At 23.3% G+C, this 17,809-nt stretch overlaps 1 protein-coding gene across 1 annotated transcript in view; it reads left to right on the forward strand.

Annotated features, from left to right (window-relative positions):
- The window catches only part of LOC122510815 (dipeptidase 1), a 100,745-nt gene extending 84,538 nt beyond the window's left edge, over positions 1–16,207 (forward strand). Inside the window, exons 9-10 of the mRNA XM_043625723.1 lie at positions 8,641–8,776; positions 15,665–16,207. Of these exons, the coding sequence (XP_043481658.1) occupies positions 8,641–8,776; positions 15,665–15,784 (256 nt within the window). The 3' untranslated portion in view covers positions 15,785–16,207. The remainder of the gene's footprint in view (positions 1–8,640; positions 8,777–15,664) is intronic.
- Positions 16,208–17,809: the final 1,602 nt, after the last annotated feature.

Genomic DNA, 17,809 nt, shown 5'->3' on the forward strand with positions numbered 1-17,809 from the left:
TGAAATTTTGCCAAGAATTTTATTAAAATTTTAAAAATAATTGAATTTCGATGAAAAATTTTATTATTTATAAAGATAATTGAAATTTTAACGAGAATTTTTTTTTCCTTTTTGAACATAATTGAAATACTGCGAAGAATTTTTATAACTTTTGAAAATAATTGAATTTCTAGAATCATTCGTAACTTTTCCAAAATTCAATTTTTTTTTAGTATTTTTATCTAAAATTCTTCTATCAATCTAGTATTTATGAAAATTGTAAAGATTATTCATTAAATAATTTATAAGTCATAATTTTATGATGGTTCTTGAAAAATTAAGTTATTTAAAAAGAAATTATTGTCAGAAATAGAACAAATTGAAGGATTTGTATTAAAATTCGTGGTAATTTCATAGTTTACGAGGCAAACAAGAAAAAACCTAACAATTCAGAGTTTTCTCATGAATTAAAATACTCTCTCTTGCATTAGGTATAAAAAATGTTATTCCTTTAAACTTAGCTTTTTTTAAAAACACAACTAATTGCATTTTTACATAAAGTAAAAAGTAAATCCTCCTCTTTCTCTCTCTCTCTCTCACTCAAGAGGAAAATATGATGAAACTAACAGTGAAAAGAAGAAAAAAACCGAAATGATCTCTTTCTTTCTCTATGCGAAAATTCCCCCGTCACATTAGCACTTTCATCTTTTGAGTAACCCAATTTTCCTTGCACAGAATCTCTTGTCGGAAAGACTGGTTGTGAAGGAATTCACAAGTGCAATATTGGAGAACATTATACGATGTCTGGAAAGGTCAGAAGCAGGCAGGCAGAGGGAGAGAGATAATTAATGGTAATTATTACATTAAAGTCCTGTGTCGGCCTTAGGTACACCCACCTACTTCTCTCGCCCGTAAGTGAACCAACCAAGGTACCCTCTGCGCATTCAGACTTATAGCAATAACGCCCGACCACCAGCCTTACACTGTAATATGAATTTTAATCTCACGTAAAAGCTTATTGAGCATGTGCGCGTGTCTCTTGCTTCCTCTCCTTCTCTACCTCTGAAAATACAGAGTCACAACGGTCTCTACATATAAAATATATATACAGTTACAATCTCACTAAACTTACTATATTCCTGCTCTACAGACCTTTCACAACCTATTTCCAGGTTGACCTACTTTTTTCCCTAAGAAATAATGAAATACAGCCTCTCCTCCTTCCGGTGGAAGGTCCGAATAGGATTTCACTGGGATAAGAGCTTTCAGTTTTCCCTTTAACCCACTTCATCTCGTTAGCTCTCTATCTCTCTCTCACACACTCTCACCCTTCCAAACTTTATATTATAAGAACATTTCAAAAACGACTTTAAGAGTCTAGTGCGGTTTAAGTAAATGGACATTCGCATAACATTAACTAATAATCGAGGAATTAATTTTACCAACTTCAATTTCATTTTTATAACCCTAAAGACGAAAAAAAGGAAACAAGAGAATGTCAAATAATGAAAGAAAAGTTAATCGAGTTTTTATATTCTTTTTGATTAAGATGAATAAAAGTTAAATCAATTCTACAAAACTTATTTTCCTTTTCTTTCCTCAACTATACAGGAACTTTGAAAAAAACGAAATGAAAAGAAAAACAAACTACAACGTAAATGGCAACATTTGCGAAGTTCTCTTCATTTCGTTTTTTAAAGTTTTGGATAAACATTTTAACAATTAATTGTTTTTCGATAAAAGAAAACAATCTTTTATTGACAATTTCTTCGATAAATGAAAAAGAATTACATGCATAAACTGTTTACGCATGCCGGCTGCCGGCTGAAGCTACCACACGCACTTTTATATTTTAAGCCCAAAAATTGGTTGAATGAAGATAAAAGGTTTACGCTTCAAGTTTTTTAATACTATATTTTTACAGTATAAATTCAGAAACGACTGCCTTAAATATCTGCAGGCTTCGTACTAGATAATTAATTTTAAAAAAGTAACAAAAAGTAGCTAAAAGACAGAAAAAAGTACCTATCGAAAAATTAAACTTGACTACTCAATTTCTTTTATAATTTCTAAATTGCATTCAAAAATTGAATATTTTTTAAAAATAAATATTTAAATACCTATTTATTTTGCCTACAGGAATTAAAATCTTATTAGAAAGTTCTACGAGAATAAAATTATTTAAATACAAAAATAATTAAATTTTTACCAAGAATTGTATTAAAATGTTTTAATAGTAATTAAATTCATTCAAGAAATGTAATTAAGAATAAATTGAAAATAATTATTACACTCAAAGAAACAAATTATATCAAATTCTTTTAAATAATTGAATTTTTTCGAAGAATTTTATTCAAATTTTTAAGAATAATTAATTGCATTTTTACCGGAATTAATTTAAAATTATATTAAAAATTATTATTTATGAAAATAATTAAATTATTATTACTGAACTTTAATAAAGTTTTTAAAATAATTGCATTCTTGAAAAGAATTTTAAAATATCTTTTTAAAGAAATTAATTTTTTTTTAAATTTTTATAAAAATTATATATTAAATATTGGAATTTTTTTAATAATTGTATATTATTTATGTAAATAATTGATTTTTTTGGAAAATTGTATATTATTTGTGAAAGAGAAAAATTTTATTATTTATAAAAATAATTAAATTCTTGTGAAGAATTTAATTAAAATCTATTTAAATAATTGATTTTTTTCGGGAAATATTTGGAAAATTATGTTTCAAATAATTGAATTCCTGTAAAAAATTTTTGATTTATGAATATAATTGAATGTTTGCGAAGAATTTTATAAACATTTTTTTAAAATTATATTCAATTCTTTTGGGAAATTTTTTATTAAAATATTAGATATTAAAAATCATTGAATTACGGAAAATTTGTGAAAATAATTGAATCGTTTTAAAGAATTTTATTAAACTTTTTTGAATTTTAAAGAAGAATTTTATTATTTTTAAAGATAATTAAAATTTTGAAGAGAATTTTTTTAAACTTTTGACCATAATTGAATTTTTTTTGTGGAATTTTATTACTTTTGAAAATAATTTAATTCTTCCAACGAATTTTATTCAAGTTTATAAAAATAACTAAATTTCTGTGAAGAATTTTATTATTTATATAAATAATTGAATTCTTGCAACGAATTTTATTCAAGTTTATAAAAATAATTGAATTTCGGTGAAGAATTTTATTATCTATAAAAATAATTGAATTCTTGCAACGAATTTTGTTCAAGTTTATAAAAATAATTGAATTTCGGTGAAGAATTTTATTATATCTATAAAAATAATTGAATTCTTGAAAAGAACTTTGTTAAATTTTTTTTAAATAATTGAATTCTTGCGATGAAGTTTATAAAAATCTTTTTAAATAATTGATATTTTTCTACAAATTTTATGAAATTTTGTATTTTAAATAATTGAATTCCTGTGAAAATTTTATTACTTATGAAAATAATTGAATTATTTCTACGAAGAATTTTATTAAAATTATTTTGAAAAAAATTGAATTGTCAAAAAGAATGTCCTTAAAATTTTTGAAAATAATTTAATTCTTTTAAGAAATTCAATTAAGAATGTATTGGCAATAATACTTAAATTTTATAAATAAATTATAGAAAGGCTTTTTAAAATAATTCAATTTCTTTGATGAATTTTAATATAAAAGTTTTAAGAGTAATTACATTTTTCGAGAAATTCCATTAAAATTGTATTAAAAATAATTGAAATTCTATTATTATTTATGAAAATAATTCAATTCCTAAAAAGAATTTTATTATTTACGAAAATAATTGAATCCCTGTAAAAATTTTATTATTTATGAAAATAAAATTGAATTATTGTGAAGAAATTTCTAGAAAAAATTTGTAAATAATTGAATTCCTGTGAAATTTTTATTATTTAATTAATTCATTCAAAATTGAAATTTTCTAAAGTTTCAAAAAACTTTTTGAAAAACCTTTTGAAGTTTATCTATTTATGAAAATTGTAAACGCAACTCTTTTAAAATTCAATTAATTTTGAAATATTTAAGTAAAATTAGATTTCATGAATAAGCACAATAGAAAACAAGCATTTTCCATGATTCTGATTAAAATTCCCTAACTTTTCAAGGTTTTTTCAAGGTTTATAAAATTCCCTGACATTTCCAGGTTTTTGAGGTTGCGCGGCAATCCTAATAAAACTACCAAAATAAAGCATATTCCACCTCGTGTTCTAGTTTATAAAAAAAGATATTTATTACAAAAAAAGGATATATTCCACAAAATTGAAATTCAGGTTGAAATTCACGTTAGCCAGAAATTTGATTGACAACAACTTGCTCCAACTTTAGACACATGTATAATTGAATTTTGTCTCCGATTTCCATTATAGTGAAATCAAAATTTGTCACCAATGATTTCCCACGAGTAGACAAATACATATATCTAGCCAAAATTCCCAAATGGATCATTTATGTAGTTATATAGATGGAGAGTAACCCATTAATTTTTGAACAGTAAAGATCATTAATGACTCCTTTCCCTATTGGTAATCGGTGTTTGGTCTATTTATAGAAACGATTGAGGGACATGAACCACAGACACTCGATAAATAGAAGCGGTCACATAACTGCCAAATTCAGTCACGACATGCCATGAATAAGTCCTTCTGTCTCTCTCTCTCTCTCTCTCTCTCTCTCTCTCTCTCTCTATATCCTACACGAGAACCTCAAGCCAAAACCGATCCCAAAGCACGACACGAAACCTGAAACTCGCAGCGAAGGATATGTCGTCGTCACACACAACGCGCGTTGGTTATATCAAGTTTAGCCATTTCAGTATGCAACGTTCCAAACCAACTCATGACTAACAAACATTAACCAAATTCATCGCGCACGCACCAACACATTTACACAAATCTACTGCCTCATCACTCCCGTCTCTCTTTCCTACTCTCTCCTACTCTCTCTTCGCGACCATTCATGAAACTTTAATATCTACCTTGTAAAGTTACGCATTCGAAACTATGAGACAAAAGCCACCCCATTCTATTCAGTCGGCTATTAAAAATAAAATTCATGTGAGAAAGCACATTATTAATTCTCCAGTCCAATGTACATGCACACACATGTGCAAAAAAAAAGGAATCTCGCTAAATGACATTTTTATGGAATATATAACAAAATTCAAGCGAGAGGAAACGAAATTCAACTTTTTAATTTTGGGTATAGAGTTCCATGCACACTTCGGCATTTTTTTTTAGTAAATTTTTGTATATACACATATTTTCTACTGGAATGTTACAAATTAAATTGTTTTATGGCGAAGAGAAAGTTTCCTTTTCAACATTTCACATCATTTCAATTGTATAAAATATAAAAAAAAACCATTAAGAGAAAAATGAGCCTGAAAAGGCTACGAGGTTCATGAAAGACCCCTTAGTAAATCTTTTACTGAACAGTGTTACCACAAAAATTTTATTTTGTTTTCAACTGATTTCTAGGTAGAATTTTATAACTTTTTCCCCGGCTATGACCCTAAAGAATATCTCAGAGTTTCCACAAAAATTTTATTTTATTTTTCCCTGACTTTTCCAGACAAAATTTTAACTTTTTCCCTGACCCTAAAGTATAATCTGATTCACTCTAAAAACGATTAGAAACTAAAAAAAATATTCTATTACATTTCTTTACGAATCTCTTTAATTGTAAAATTATTCTAAAACGTCAATATTTTTATTCAAAATTAATATTTAATCATTATTAATTTTCCATAGGAATTACGTTTTTCAAAAATTTCAAATCTCAAACCTTTTTGAAATTCAACAACTTATAATAATAATAATAATTAAAGATGACCGAGTGATAAAATCATTTTATATTATAAGAATATTGTTACTGTAACTTCTTCAAACCTATTTTCTTCATTTCAATTCAATTATTATTTTCTACAAATTTTAACTAAAATTCTTCTATAAATCAATTATTTTTAATAATTTTCGAAAAAGTTCATTGAGAATTTTCAAATTCATTTGATTGGAATTCAATTTTACGAAACTTCAAATATTCGGAAATTCTTCAATGAAATGTATTAGAAATTAAAAACTTTAAATAATTTTAAAAAATTTCATTAAACTTTTTTAAAAAAATTAATTCTACAGAATTCTTAATTAAAAAATTCAAATTTTCAAAGATTTTAATTGAATACCTTTTCAAAATTCAATTATTTCTAAACATTCATGCTGTAATGCTTTTAACTTTCAATTATTATCTAAAATTTTAAACAAATTAATTTTAAAATCAATTTTTGATTAAAAAATTCTACGGAAATTTAAATATTAAAATACAAACATAAATAATTCATGGAATAATTGAATGATTCTTAAAATTGAATTCTCATAAAGTACTTTTTAAACAAAATTTTAAATAATTGTATTCTTTTGGCGAATTTTAATAAATTTTTTTTTTCAAATTTTTCGAGGAATTTGATTATAATTGGATTGAAAATAATTGAAATTCTACAATGATTTTATTATTTTTGAAATAATTGAATTATTAAAAAGAATTTTATTATTTATGAAAATAATTGAATTATCATGTAAAAATTTGTAAAAAATTTGTAAATAATTGAATTTTTCCAAAATTTTTATTATTTGTGAAAATAATTGAATGTTTGCTTTTATTAACATTTTTTCTAAATAATTACAATCTTTTAAAAAATGTTATTAAAATAGTAGATATTCAAAATCATTGAATTCAGGAAAATTTTTGAAAGTAATTGAAATTTCGCAAAGAATTTTATTAAATTTTTTGAAAATAATTGATTTCTTGAGAAGAATTTTATTGTTTATAAAGATAATTGAAATTTTGAAGAAAAGTTTTTAAATTTTTGAACATAATTGAATTTCTGCGGAATATTTTATTACTTTTGAAAATAATTGAATTTCTGCAATCATTTGTAAAATTCAATTCTAAAATTCAATTATTTTTGAAATTTTGTAGTAAAATTCTGTAATCTTTTTTGTAATCTGCGAAATATTTTATTACTTTTAAAAATAATTCAATTTCTCCAATCATTTGTAAAATACAATTCTAAAATTCAATTATTTTTGAAATTTTTAATTAAAATAATTTAAAATACAAAGTTTTTAAATTTTTTGAAACGTTTTGAAATTTGATAATTATTTATAAAGATTGTAAACGCAACTCTTCTAAAATTCAATTATTTTTTTAACTTTTGAAGTAAAACTATTTGCTAATTAATTTATAAGTAATTATTAAGGTTTTGTTAAAAATTCGTGGAGATTGCAAAGCTTATAAGGCAACCAAAAAAAGAAAAACCATACTTTTTAATTATTACTTTACAATTTTTTCCCTGGCAAATTTTTTTTTTATTGGAAGCAATGAAAATTCAAAAAAAGGAATAAAAATCTATACATGAACTTCATATCTAAATCTACTCTCCAAAAATTTATCAACTTATCCCGGACAAAGTGGAAATATTTTGATTTTAATTATTTAACTGCTTTTTTAGAATACAATTTTCTCTGAGTGCAAAAAAAATATAGATTTCTAGGTTAAGTTTTATTTTTTAAAAATACTGTGAATAGTTCATTAAAAAATCTCGTTTTAAAGTTCGTTTTTCATTTATTGATATATCAATAATCAATAAGATTTCGTTCATTTTTAGAAGTACGAAGGAAAATATTTTTAAATTCAAAGTAAATAGTTGACAAATATATTAAAATATTCCTTGCTTTTAAAATACCAGAACTGTATTTTTAAATTTAGAACACAATTTTAGAATTAATATATTCCTACAGCATTTGAAAGTATTATTAATTAGATCAGACTTTGTATTATTTATTAGAGAGAGCATATGTTAACTATTCAGAATATACTTTAATATTAAGACAAAAAAAACGAAGACATTCAGACAAAGATTCGTTTAATGTTAAACATTAAACGAATCTTTGTCTGACTGTCTTCGTTTTTCAAAAAATGTTCCTATAATATTTTAAAACAAACAAAGAAAAGAAAATACAAAAATTCACCAAAATAAATCCACTTTGTTGCAACAAAATTTATAACGTAAATTTTTTTTTATCGCCTCAAGTGAAACTCATTTCTTCGCTCTCTATCGATTACTCTGTCAATTTCTTAAACCGTTTATAATAAATGAGGGCTTAACTCACACTCTATGCCGGTTTTAATATGAAAAAGCAAATCCCTTTCAGTTATAAGTGTATATCGTTTATCTCAAACAAGATAATCTTCGCAAAACAAAAAAAAATCTAAAAATCATTATTCAATTATAATATTCTACAGAAATTTAAATGGAACCAAAAAAAAATATTTTGCCCATTTTCAAGTAAATAACTCTAGCCAGTATACTTCCATTATAAATTCCAAAAACCAATTTTGAAAACGTTGAAGCACAAAATGAAGATGCGATAATGGAACTGAAACTAAATATGTATATTTATATATATTAATTTTCAAAGTACCATTAAAACAAATTACAATTTCACCAGTGGAGTAAAACAATATACAGTTAGATGGAATAAGACTCTGAATATTATTCTATATATTCATTCTCGCACAAATACACCGTTGGGAATTAAATTTAAATTAATGTAGTAATGGCTTTTCTGTTTTAGAACACCTACTGGTTTAGAAGATGTCAGCAAATATCCTGAATTATTTGCCGAATTACTCGCGAAAGGCTGGTCGGAAAGAGACATTCAAAAACTGGCTGGTTTAAATTTAATTCGCGTCTTCAAAGCAGTGGAAAAGGTAAACTTTAATGTTTCAAAAGTAAAATAATTTCATTTTTAAACCTCTCGTGAAATTAGCTTACACTGAGAAGAGAAAACATACTTCTGTCAAAAACAAACATAATTTTAAATTGATTTTGTTTAATTAAAATCAGTTAATTTATATTATACTCTCATGCAATTCAATTTTTCAAAAATTTAAATTAAAAACCTATTGAAATTCAATTATTTATAAAAATTTCAACTCTTGAAAAATAAAATTTTTCTAATTATCCTTTACTTTATTTTATTATTTATTTATAAATACTTTGTTTCAAAATTCATGGCGATTTTCAATGAAATAAACACTTTTGTTTAATAATTTATATGAGGAAAGTGACCGTTCTCGCAAAATTGTATTTCACACATTGCAGAAATAAATTTTTTTTAACTAAGTAAAAGTTAGTGGAAACAAATATTAGACAAAAATTTTCAAAGCAATCTGCACAAACTTCACGTGCATGTTCGCACGTGAATAGCAAGCTCACACGTAGGATCATGGAAAGCACAATGTGCGGCTTGCGTATCGCTTCTCTTCCTCAGCATGATAGTGAGAATGCTTTGTCTACCGCGACAAATGGGTTGCTCTATGAATTTATGTATTGTTCATTGCGTAAGCTCTGCACTTATGTACGTAAATCTACCAGCTCGTCTTGCGCCCGTTATTTTTCATTTTAACAAATTTATAACTATTTCCAAAAAAAAAAAAAAATCAATCACTGCGCAAAAAAATTATTCCATTTTCTACAATTTTTAACTAAAATTCTTCTTTAAATCAATTATTTTTAATTTTTTAATGATTTTCAAAAAAGTTCTTTGTTAATTTTCAAATCCATTTTTTTACAATATTCAATTTTACGAAATTTCAATTTTTCGTAAATTCTTCAATTTTAAATGAATATTAGAAAAAAAAACTTAAAATAATATTAAAAAAATTCAATTAAACTTTTTCAAAAAAATTAATATCAAAATTCAATTATTTTTAAAAATTCACGCTCTAATACTTTTAATATTCAATTATTATCAAAAATTTTAACTAAAATTCATTTTTATATCAATTTTTATTAGAAAAATCCGAGGAAAATTCTACTAGAATTCAATTATTAAAATACAAAAATAAATAGTTTATTGAATAATTGATAAATTGAATGCTTCTTAAAATTCAATTCCCATAAAGAATCGTTATCAATAAATTTTCGAATAATTTAATTCTATCAAGGAATTTTAATAAACTTTTCAGAATAATTACATTTTTCGAGAATTTTGATAAAAATTGTATTAAAAATAATTGAAATTCTGCCAAGAATTTTATTATAATTTTTGAAAATTATTGAATTTCGGAGGAATTTTTTTTATATAGATAATTGAAATTTTGACGAGAATTTTATAAAAATTCTAGAAAATAATTGAATTTTGAAGAAGAATTAGAATACTTTTGAAAATAATTGAATTCCTGAGACGAATTTTATTAAAATATCCTTTTCAATAATTAAATTCTTTTGTGAAATTTTATTGAAATAGTAGACATTGAAAATAATTGAATTTCGACAAATTTTTTAAATTAATTAAATTTCTACGTAGAATTTTATGAAAATTATTTTGAAAAAAATTTTATTGTTACAAAGACTTTCATTATTTATGAAAATAATTCAATTTTTCGAAAAAATTTAATTAAGAATGTATTGAAAATAATACATAAATTGTAGCAAAGGTTCTTTAAATAATTGAATTTTTTTTCGTGTCTTTAACTAAACAACTTCTATAAATCCATTATTTTTAATAATTTTTCATAAAGTTCTTAATGAGTTTTCAAATTCAGTTGTTTACAATTAAATTTTATAAATTTTCTCAAAAAAATTAATTCCACAGAATTGTTAGTTAAAAATATGAAAAATTCAAATTTTCAAAGATTTTAATCTGAAACCTTTTCAAAATTCAATTACTTATAAAAATTTACGCTCTAATGCTTTTAATATTCAATTATAATCTAAAATTTTAACTAAAATCCATTTTTTTCAAATAATTGAATTCTTTTAAAAAATTTTATGAAAATAGTAGATATTGAAAATCATTGAATTGAGGAAAATTTTTGAAAATAATTGAAATTTTGACAAAAATTTAATTAAAATTTTTGAGAATAATTGAATTTTATAGAAGAATTTAATTATTTCTAAAGATAATTGAAATTTTGACGAGAATTTTAAAAAAAATTTTCAACAGAATTGAATTTCAGCTAAGAATTTTATTACTTTTGAAAAACTGATTTCAGAAGAATTTGAATTAATTAAAATTTTCTAAAAATCTAAGTTCTTTAAAATTTCTAATTAAATTCTTTTAAATATCATAAAATTTCAAATTGAAACCTTTTGAAGTTGATTTATTTATGAAAATTGTAGACGCAACTATTTCAAAATTCAATTAATTTTGAAATATTTAAGTAAATAAATTATTCATTAAATAATTTATAAGTAATGAATTCTAAAAATTTAATTTTTTCCTGTACTTTTAATAAAAATCCCTGACTTTTTCATGATTTCGCAGACTAATCCTACTTATAATAAAAAAATACTTCACTCACTGTTTGCTGATTTCTCTCGACGTAACAAAACTCGAATTTTTTAAGGCCATTCCTCACATTATGCGACACTTATTCAGTTGTTCGCTTTTCTTCTCCTTATTCGCCTTCTTCAATCTGAAACAATATTAAAATAAAATATATTAAATATTTTGAAAAATATTTCGAAAATTAAAAAATTTGAAAAATATTACTGTCAATAAAATTCAAACATCTGGGGAATAAAAATATTTTGAACACAATTTAAAATAAGATTTTAGAAAAATTCAAAATTTGTTCGTAGTTTTCGATAAAAAATTTCAAATTTTTGTTTTCTTTACAATTTACTACCAAATTAACAATTTAATAAATTTATATTTTAAGTTAATTAATTATTTATCAAATTATTTAATGTTTTATTACACAACCTTAAAAAGGTCAACTGACTATTTTCGATTTCAATTTAAAATTTAACTAAATTATCCTTTCTCAATATTCACAATAATTTAAGAAATCAGCAGAGAAAAAATACTGTTTTTAAAATTGAAATATCGAGTGAAAATATACAGTTTGACACAAAAATAATTATGATCAAATTAATAGATTAAAATTCACACGACTAATTTTTTTTTTATGTTAATAAAAATAAAAATTTAATTCGAGCATTATTTAATTGACTTTCAAAAACCTTTAGTTCCAGTTGTCAACTAAATTTTCTAGAGAAATTGGGCAGCCATTTATATAATTGAAATCCCCAATGTCGACCTTTGAGCATAAACCTGAACTAAATTTTCTCTAGTACAATAATGCTATTTCAATTTTGTTACTTCCATTATAAAAGAAGTCCATTAATATCCCTTTTAACATTTGTTGTGAAACTCAATTACTTTTTTGTTACAAAGAACGTATTTTAATTAAAAATTAAAATTTATTGACTCGATTTTAATTAAAAACTGGATTTAAATATCTATACATAAAAATATTTTATATCCTCAAATAAAAAAAAACAACAAAGAAAAGTCTCTATTATTAATAAAATTATCATTAACTTTTTAAAATAAAAAATATTTCTACTTTTAATACTTTATAAATTTTAATTGAAAGTAAAATTATTGAAAAGAATAATTTTACTTTTAATTCAAATTTATATTTAAACAAATTCTGTCTTTCTTTATTGCAAAAATATATAATATATTCGAGAATAATTTTTTTTTTCAACCAACCGAAAAGCAATTTTATTCATAAAAGCGGATATATCTCATTTTTACGTCATTTATTTATAACTGTATAGAATAATTTTTTTTGTTTCTAAAAAAAAAGCTTTCAAAAAGAAACGTTAAAAATGCCAACGCAGATTTACGTTATAAATAAAACTTTAAAAGCATGAAAAATTTGTCAATAGCCATATAAAAATGTATACCTAACTTCGCACTCAATATTCTTGTATAATGTAATATTTGTGTTTTTCAGTTTCACGCAGAAAAAAAATTTCATATTCTTTCATGAAAAATGTATCCTTTTAATATTTCAGTAAATATGCGCACATGCCAATTATTCAGTTTATGTGATATTTATAAAGCTCTCTCTATGTATAATATAAAAGAACATCGTTGAGCCTTTGAACTGAATATATTTTTTTAACATGTGTCACATATATATATATATATATATATATATATATATATATATATATATATATTCTGCCACAAATGATCTAAATAACGTTTTCAAAATCAATAAATTTTAATTATTTAAAAAGATTATATTTTCATCGAATTTTCAAAATTTATTCTTTTTTCTTAAACTGTCAATATACTTGTTAAAATATTAATAACATAATTTATAAATCCAAGCGAAGAGCGAGTTCTTATTTTTAAATATATTTTAATATAATATTTAAAATATTAACTTCAAATATTACAATAATTTGTTTCTGAATTATTAAATTATTAATGAATTACTAAATTGAAATATAATAGTACTGAAATATTATTTTTAAATATATTAAAAGAATACATAAATAAATATTTTATAACAAATTAATTAATAAAAAGTTTTTAGAGAAATTTATAATTTATTATTTTTAATTAAATAAAAATATATTTGTCTCAAAGCACTAAATTATTTATTTGTTTTAAATAAAAATTTTATTTTACACATAATTATTGTAAAAATAATTCTCTTATGACTGTGAATTATCTTATAATTTTTTATAATTATCTCATAATTGCAAATTTTACAATTATTTATTTAAATTTTACAATTGCATAATATTTTGATTCTGTAATTAAGTATATGAAATAAATTTGATTTTGTATTCAAAATAAAACTGAAATCACAGTAATTGGAGCACAAAACAGAATTGTTTTACGAGTTTCAATAATTCAAGTTTTCGTGTAATTTAAATTACTTCATATTCAAAAGCAGAGAATTTATAATTTAGCTATCTGCATTTCATTTTATTTTTTCAAAATAAAAAAATTGATAGAGGAAATTAATTCTTTTGATTTCAAAATTTTCTAAAGTTTAAATAATTTTTCATTAATTTAATATAAATGTATTATTTATTGAATATACTTATTATTATTATTTGCATAATGAAATTAATACTTTATATTTTAATGAATTATATATTTAGTTATGAATTAAATTTAAATAAATTAATTAATTCACTACAAATTGTTAATTTATTTGGTTTTTAGTTTACTAATTTTTGTTCATTTTTCTTTTTAATCGAATTTTAAAATGATTGAAATTCAAATTTAATGTTTTGAAGATTAAATAATAATAAACAATTAAATAAACCAAACTGCTTTTAACTAAAAATCATAATTTACTTTATAATTTTTATACTTTTCTTAATTTTGAATATGAAATAATTTAATACTTTAATGTTATAGAATTTTATTTAAATTTTTGAAGATAATTGAATTCTGTCGAGGAATTTAATTGAATTTGCATAGAAAATAATTGAATTTTTCTGCAAATAATAATAATTAAATAAATAATAAATTGAATACTGAATTGCACTAATTATCTAACTAAGTATCATCGTTTAAACTCAAAATCATAATTTACAATCAAAAATATATTTCGAATTAAAATTTAAAAACTATTTCGAAAAGCAATCTCACAAAAAAAAGAGGTGAAGAAAACTTCAAAAATTCATCTCCATCTGAGATAAAATAAATAATGAATGAACGCGTTGGGATCAAAAGGATAAAAATTCCATCTTGAAAAATGAAAGGAAAATATTTTTTTCCAATCGCAAAGTTAATACGAAAAACAAAAATTATTAAAAGTAAAATTCTAACTCTCATAAATAATATGAAAAAAACTTGTTAAACTTACAAAATTATAATTGTAATACACAAACATATTTTATGCAAAAAAAATTTGTTAAAAAAAAAAGAAACAAATTCCTTTATACAAATTCAATTTCTCTCCAAGGAAAGAAGAAAATACCAGATGGACTTTTTTTTCTAAATACAAAAATAAAATAAAATTGAAATAGCAATTTTCAAAAGCATTTTTCCACTTTTGAAAAGGGGAAAATATGCAAATGTGTTGACTTTAAATCGGTCGGGAGATTACTAGTGATGGTCTATATGCATATAGATATTGATTATTCTAAACGGCACGAAAAAAAAAACGAAAAAAAAGGTGTAGACATCGGTTGCAGTACTCTTTTCCTGCACTTTCCCACTCTACACACAATTCCTCTACTTCTGGACGAGTTACGCTCGGAAGAGGTTAATGGGCTTACCTAAAATTGATGGCCCCCTCGTACAGAGCACGCGTGATATACGAGAACAGCGATTTTTTTTCCACCTTTTTTTTTACTTAAATAGAAACGAGTGCGATTTTTTACCACAAAAATCCCTAACCAGTGTGTGTGCGGTTTTTTTTTTTTGCTCAACAAGAGAAAAAAAGAGAAAGAGGAGAAAAAAAGAATGAACGAGGGACACTTTGTAACAATCAGTAGTCGATATCCGTAATATTTAACGAAGTTGTCTAAAAGCCACAATTAATTACTTTTAACGATTAAAGCACATGAAATTTAAATTTTAATCCAGGTTTTTGAAATTACATTTATATTTTACCAAATTAAATAACATATAAGAATATTTAATTTGGTATTTAATTTTTTCGAAACTAAAGAAAATGAAAAAACTACAAAATTCTTGATCAAATTAACACTTGGAACTAATCAAAATTGATTTCCCTAAACAAAAATAACGATAAACGTACAAATATTCAAGAAAAAAAAATACATTGAAAAATTAAAAAAAAATCAAATGACTATTTTTACAGGTTAGAGATCAAATGGCCGAGGACGGTATGGAGCCATTGGAGGAGGAAATTCCCAAAGAGGACATCATTGGTCGAGATTACTGTCGTTATAATATTAAAAGACTGTCCAGTGATCCTTAAAAACGAGAAGCTTCAAATGAACGAGCAAAGAAATTCTATAATATGAAACGTTTATCGAATTTCCAAAGTCCCAGTTGTGCCCTAACAATTCTCATATAATCTCCAATATTTGAAATCTATTTCTCGAAAAACCTTCTCTCTCTCTCAATCTATAAAAGAAAAGAAAAAAATAAAACCAGTGTACTATCTCGAATCAAAAATAGGTACATATATAAATTCCATCAGAATCAAAATCATGTCTTTACCCTTCTCTCTCTCTCTCTCTCCTCCCTTCCATTTTTATTATCATTTCTCTCCAGTTTCTCATCATTTTCTTCCTTATACATGAAGCAAAGAAATCCACCTACTAATCGGATTTCTAGAATTTATATTGAAACCCAAGTCAAACTGGTTGGATAAATTTTTTCTTTCTCTCAAAACTGATGATATTGAATTTCCATTCTAAATTCTGTATTATTATTTTACAATTTAATTAAAATTTTCTCAAAATTAAATTTTTCTCTAAATTTAAATTAATTATTAACTAATTTAATTACTGTTAGTCGTTAACTAATTTTGAACAAGTGAAAATTTTACATCTGATTAAAAATATTTTTCACTTTTGTAACTAAAATTCAAAGAAATTAGAAAAATTAAGATTACAAAAGCTCTACTAGAAATACAATCACTGAGAAAATAATAAAAAAAAAATCAGTCATTTTCATTGAAAATCAAATAAATCTAATTTTAACCAGAGTGAAAATTTAAATCCGATTAAAATTAATTGATTAACAAATTTTCTACAAATTTTGCAACTAAAAATTCATCAAAATAAAAAATTAAATACTCACCGAAATGTAATACAACTCTCGAGTAATATAATAGAAAATTCAGACAGTGATCCAGGTTCCTTGATTGAAATTTTCCAACAAGCTTCTCGAAAATAATATTCACCAATAATGAATACATCACACAGTCGGCTGAAAATTAATTGAAAAAATTAGAAAAATCAGAAAAACAAATTCTACGAAATTATTCTATCTCCATAAACAATAAAATAAATTTCACACAAATATACTTCCAATCTCAATTTATTTATTTTTTTACTAATACTATACTTTCTCATTATAATCAGAATCTAATAAAATCAAGTATAGAATTTTCACTCTAATTCAGATTAAGACGTCTAACTCCTTTTCTTCAGTAAGACTTTTATCCAGAGGAGAAGAAAAAACTATTTTCTATTAAAAGGTTAGTTTAGAAGCAAAATTAACTTTACAAAGTCTTACGGAAAGTTAATCCGAGAAAGTGGATTTCCCTTTGCTCGATAAAGTCACCTTCTATTATATATATACATAAAAGACGCCGATAAGATTCTCCAACGAGAAAATTCAAAGATGGATTTAAAGCCAAACACTGCGCGCGCGCGCGCTTTAATTCACTGATTAAGGCATTTGTAAAAAAAAAAAAAAGAAAACATAATTATTATTAAGCGTAAAATTCACTCTCGATGTTCATTTGTACTTCAACTAATCCCATCTTAGAACCAAAAATATTTCTCACAAGCAAAAAATAAAAATTTTTCACTGAATTTTCTTTAACAATTTATAGAAAAAAGTATTTGCACCAAATCACCAAAATCCAATACCACATAATCAAATTAATTATAATTTTAATTTTAAGTCAATTTTCCGACAATGTTTGATAAATTATTGACAAGTTTTTTTTACAATTTTCTACCATTTTTGTCGACGATTTTTTATACCTCAAGTGAATTCAATTTATTTTTTTCCCATTTGGGAAAAAAAATCCAGTAATAAAGATTCCAAAAGTGGTATTAGCTCTGAAATAAAATCTTGATCTACTTTTTCCTTTACCTTGAGACACTAATTGGTAAATCAGTATTGCTACCTGATTATATGCACAAAGCGTGAAAATGTAAAGAAAGAAAAAAACAGAAAATAAGAGAGCGCCAAAGAATGTTGAAATGAGACAAAGAATGCATGAAAGTCCGAATGCTTGAAATTCCGAGTGTACGCGAAGATT

Source organism: Leptopilina heterotoma, unplaced genomic scaffold (assembly GCF_015476425.1).
Source record: "Leptopilina heterotoma isolate Lh14 unplaced genomic scaffold, ASM1547642v1 Lhet_76, whole genome shotgun sequence".
NCBI lineage: Eukaryota > Metazoa > Arthropoda > Insecta > Hymenoptera > Figitidae > Leptopilina > Leptopilina heterotoma.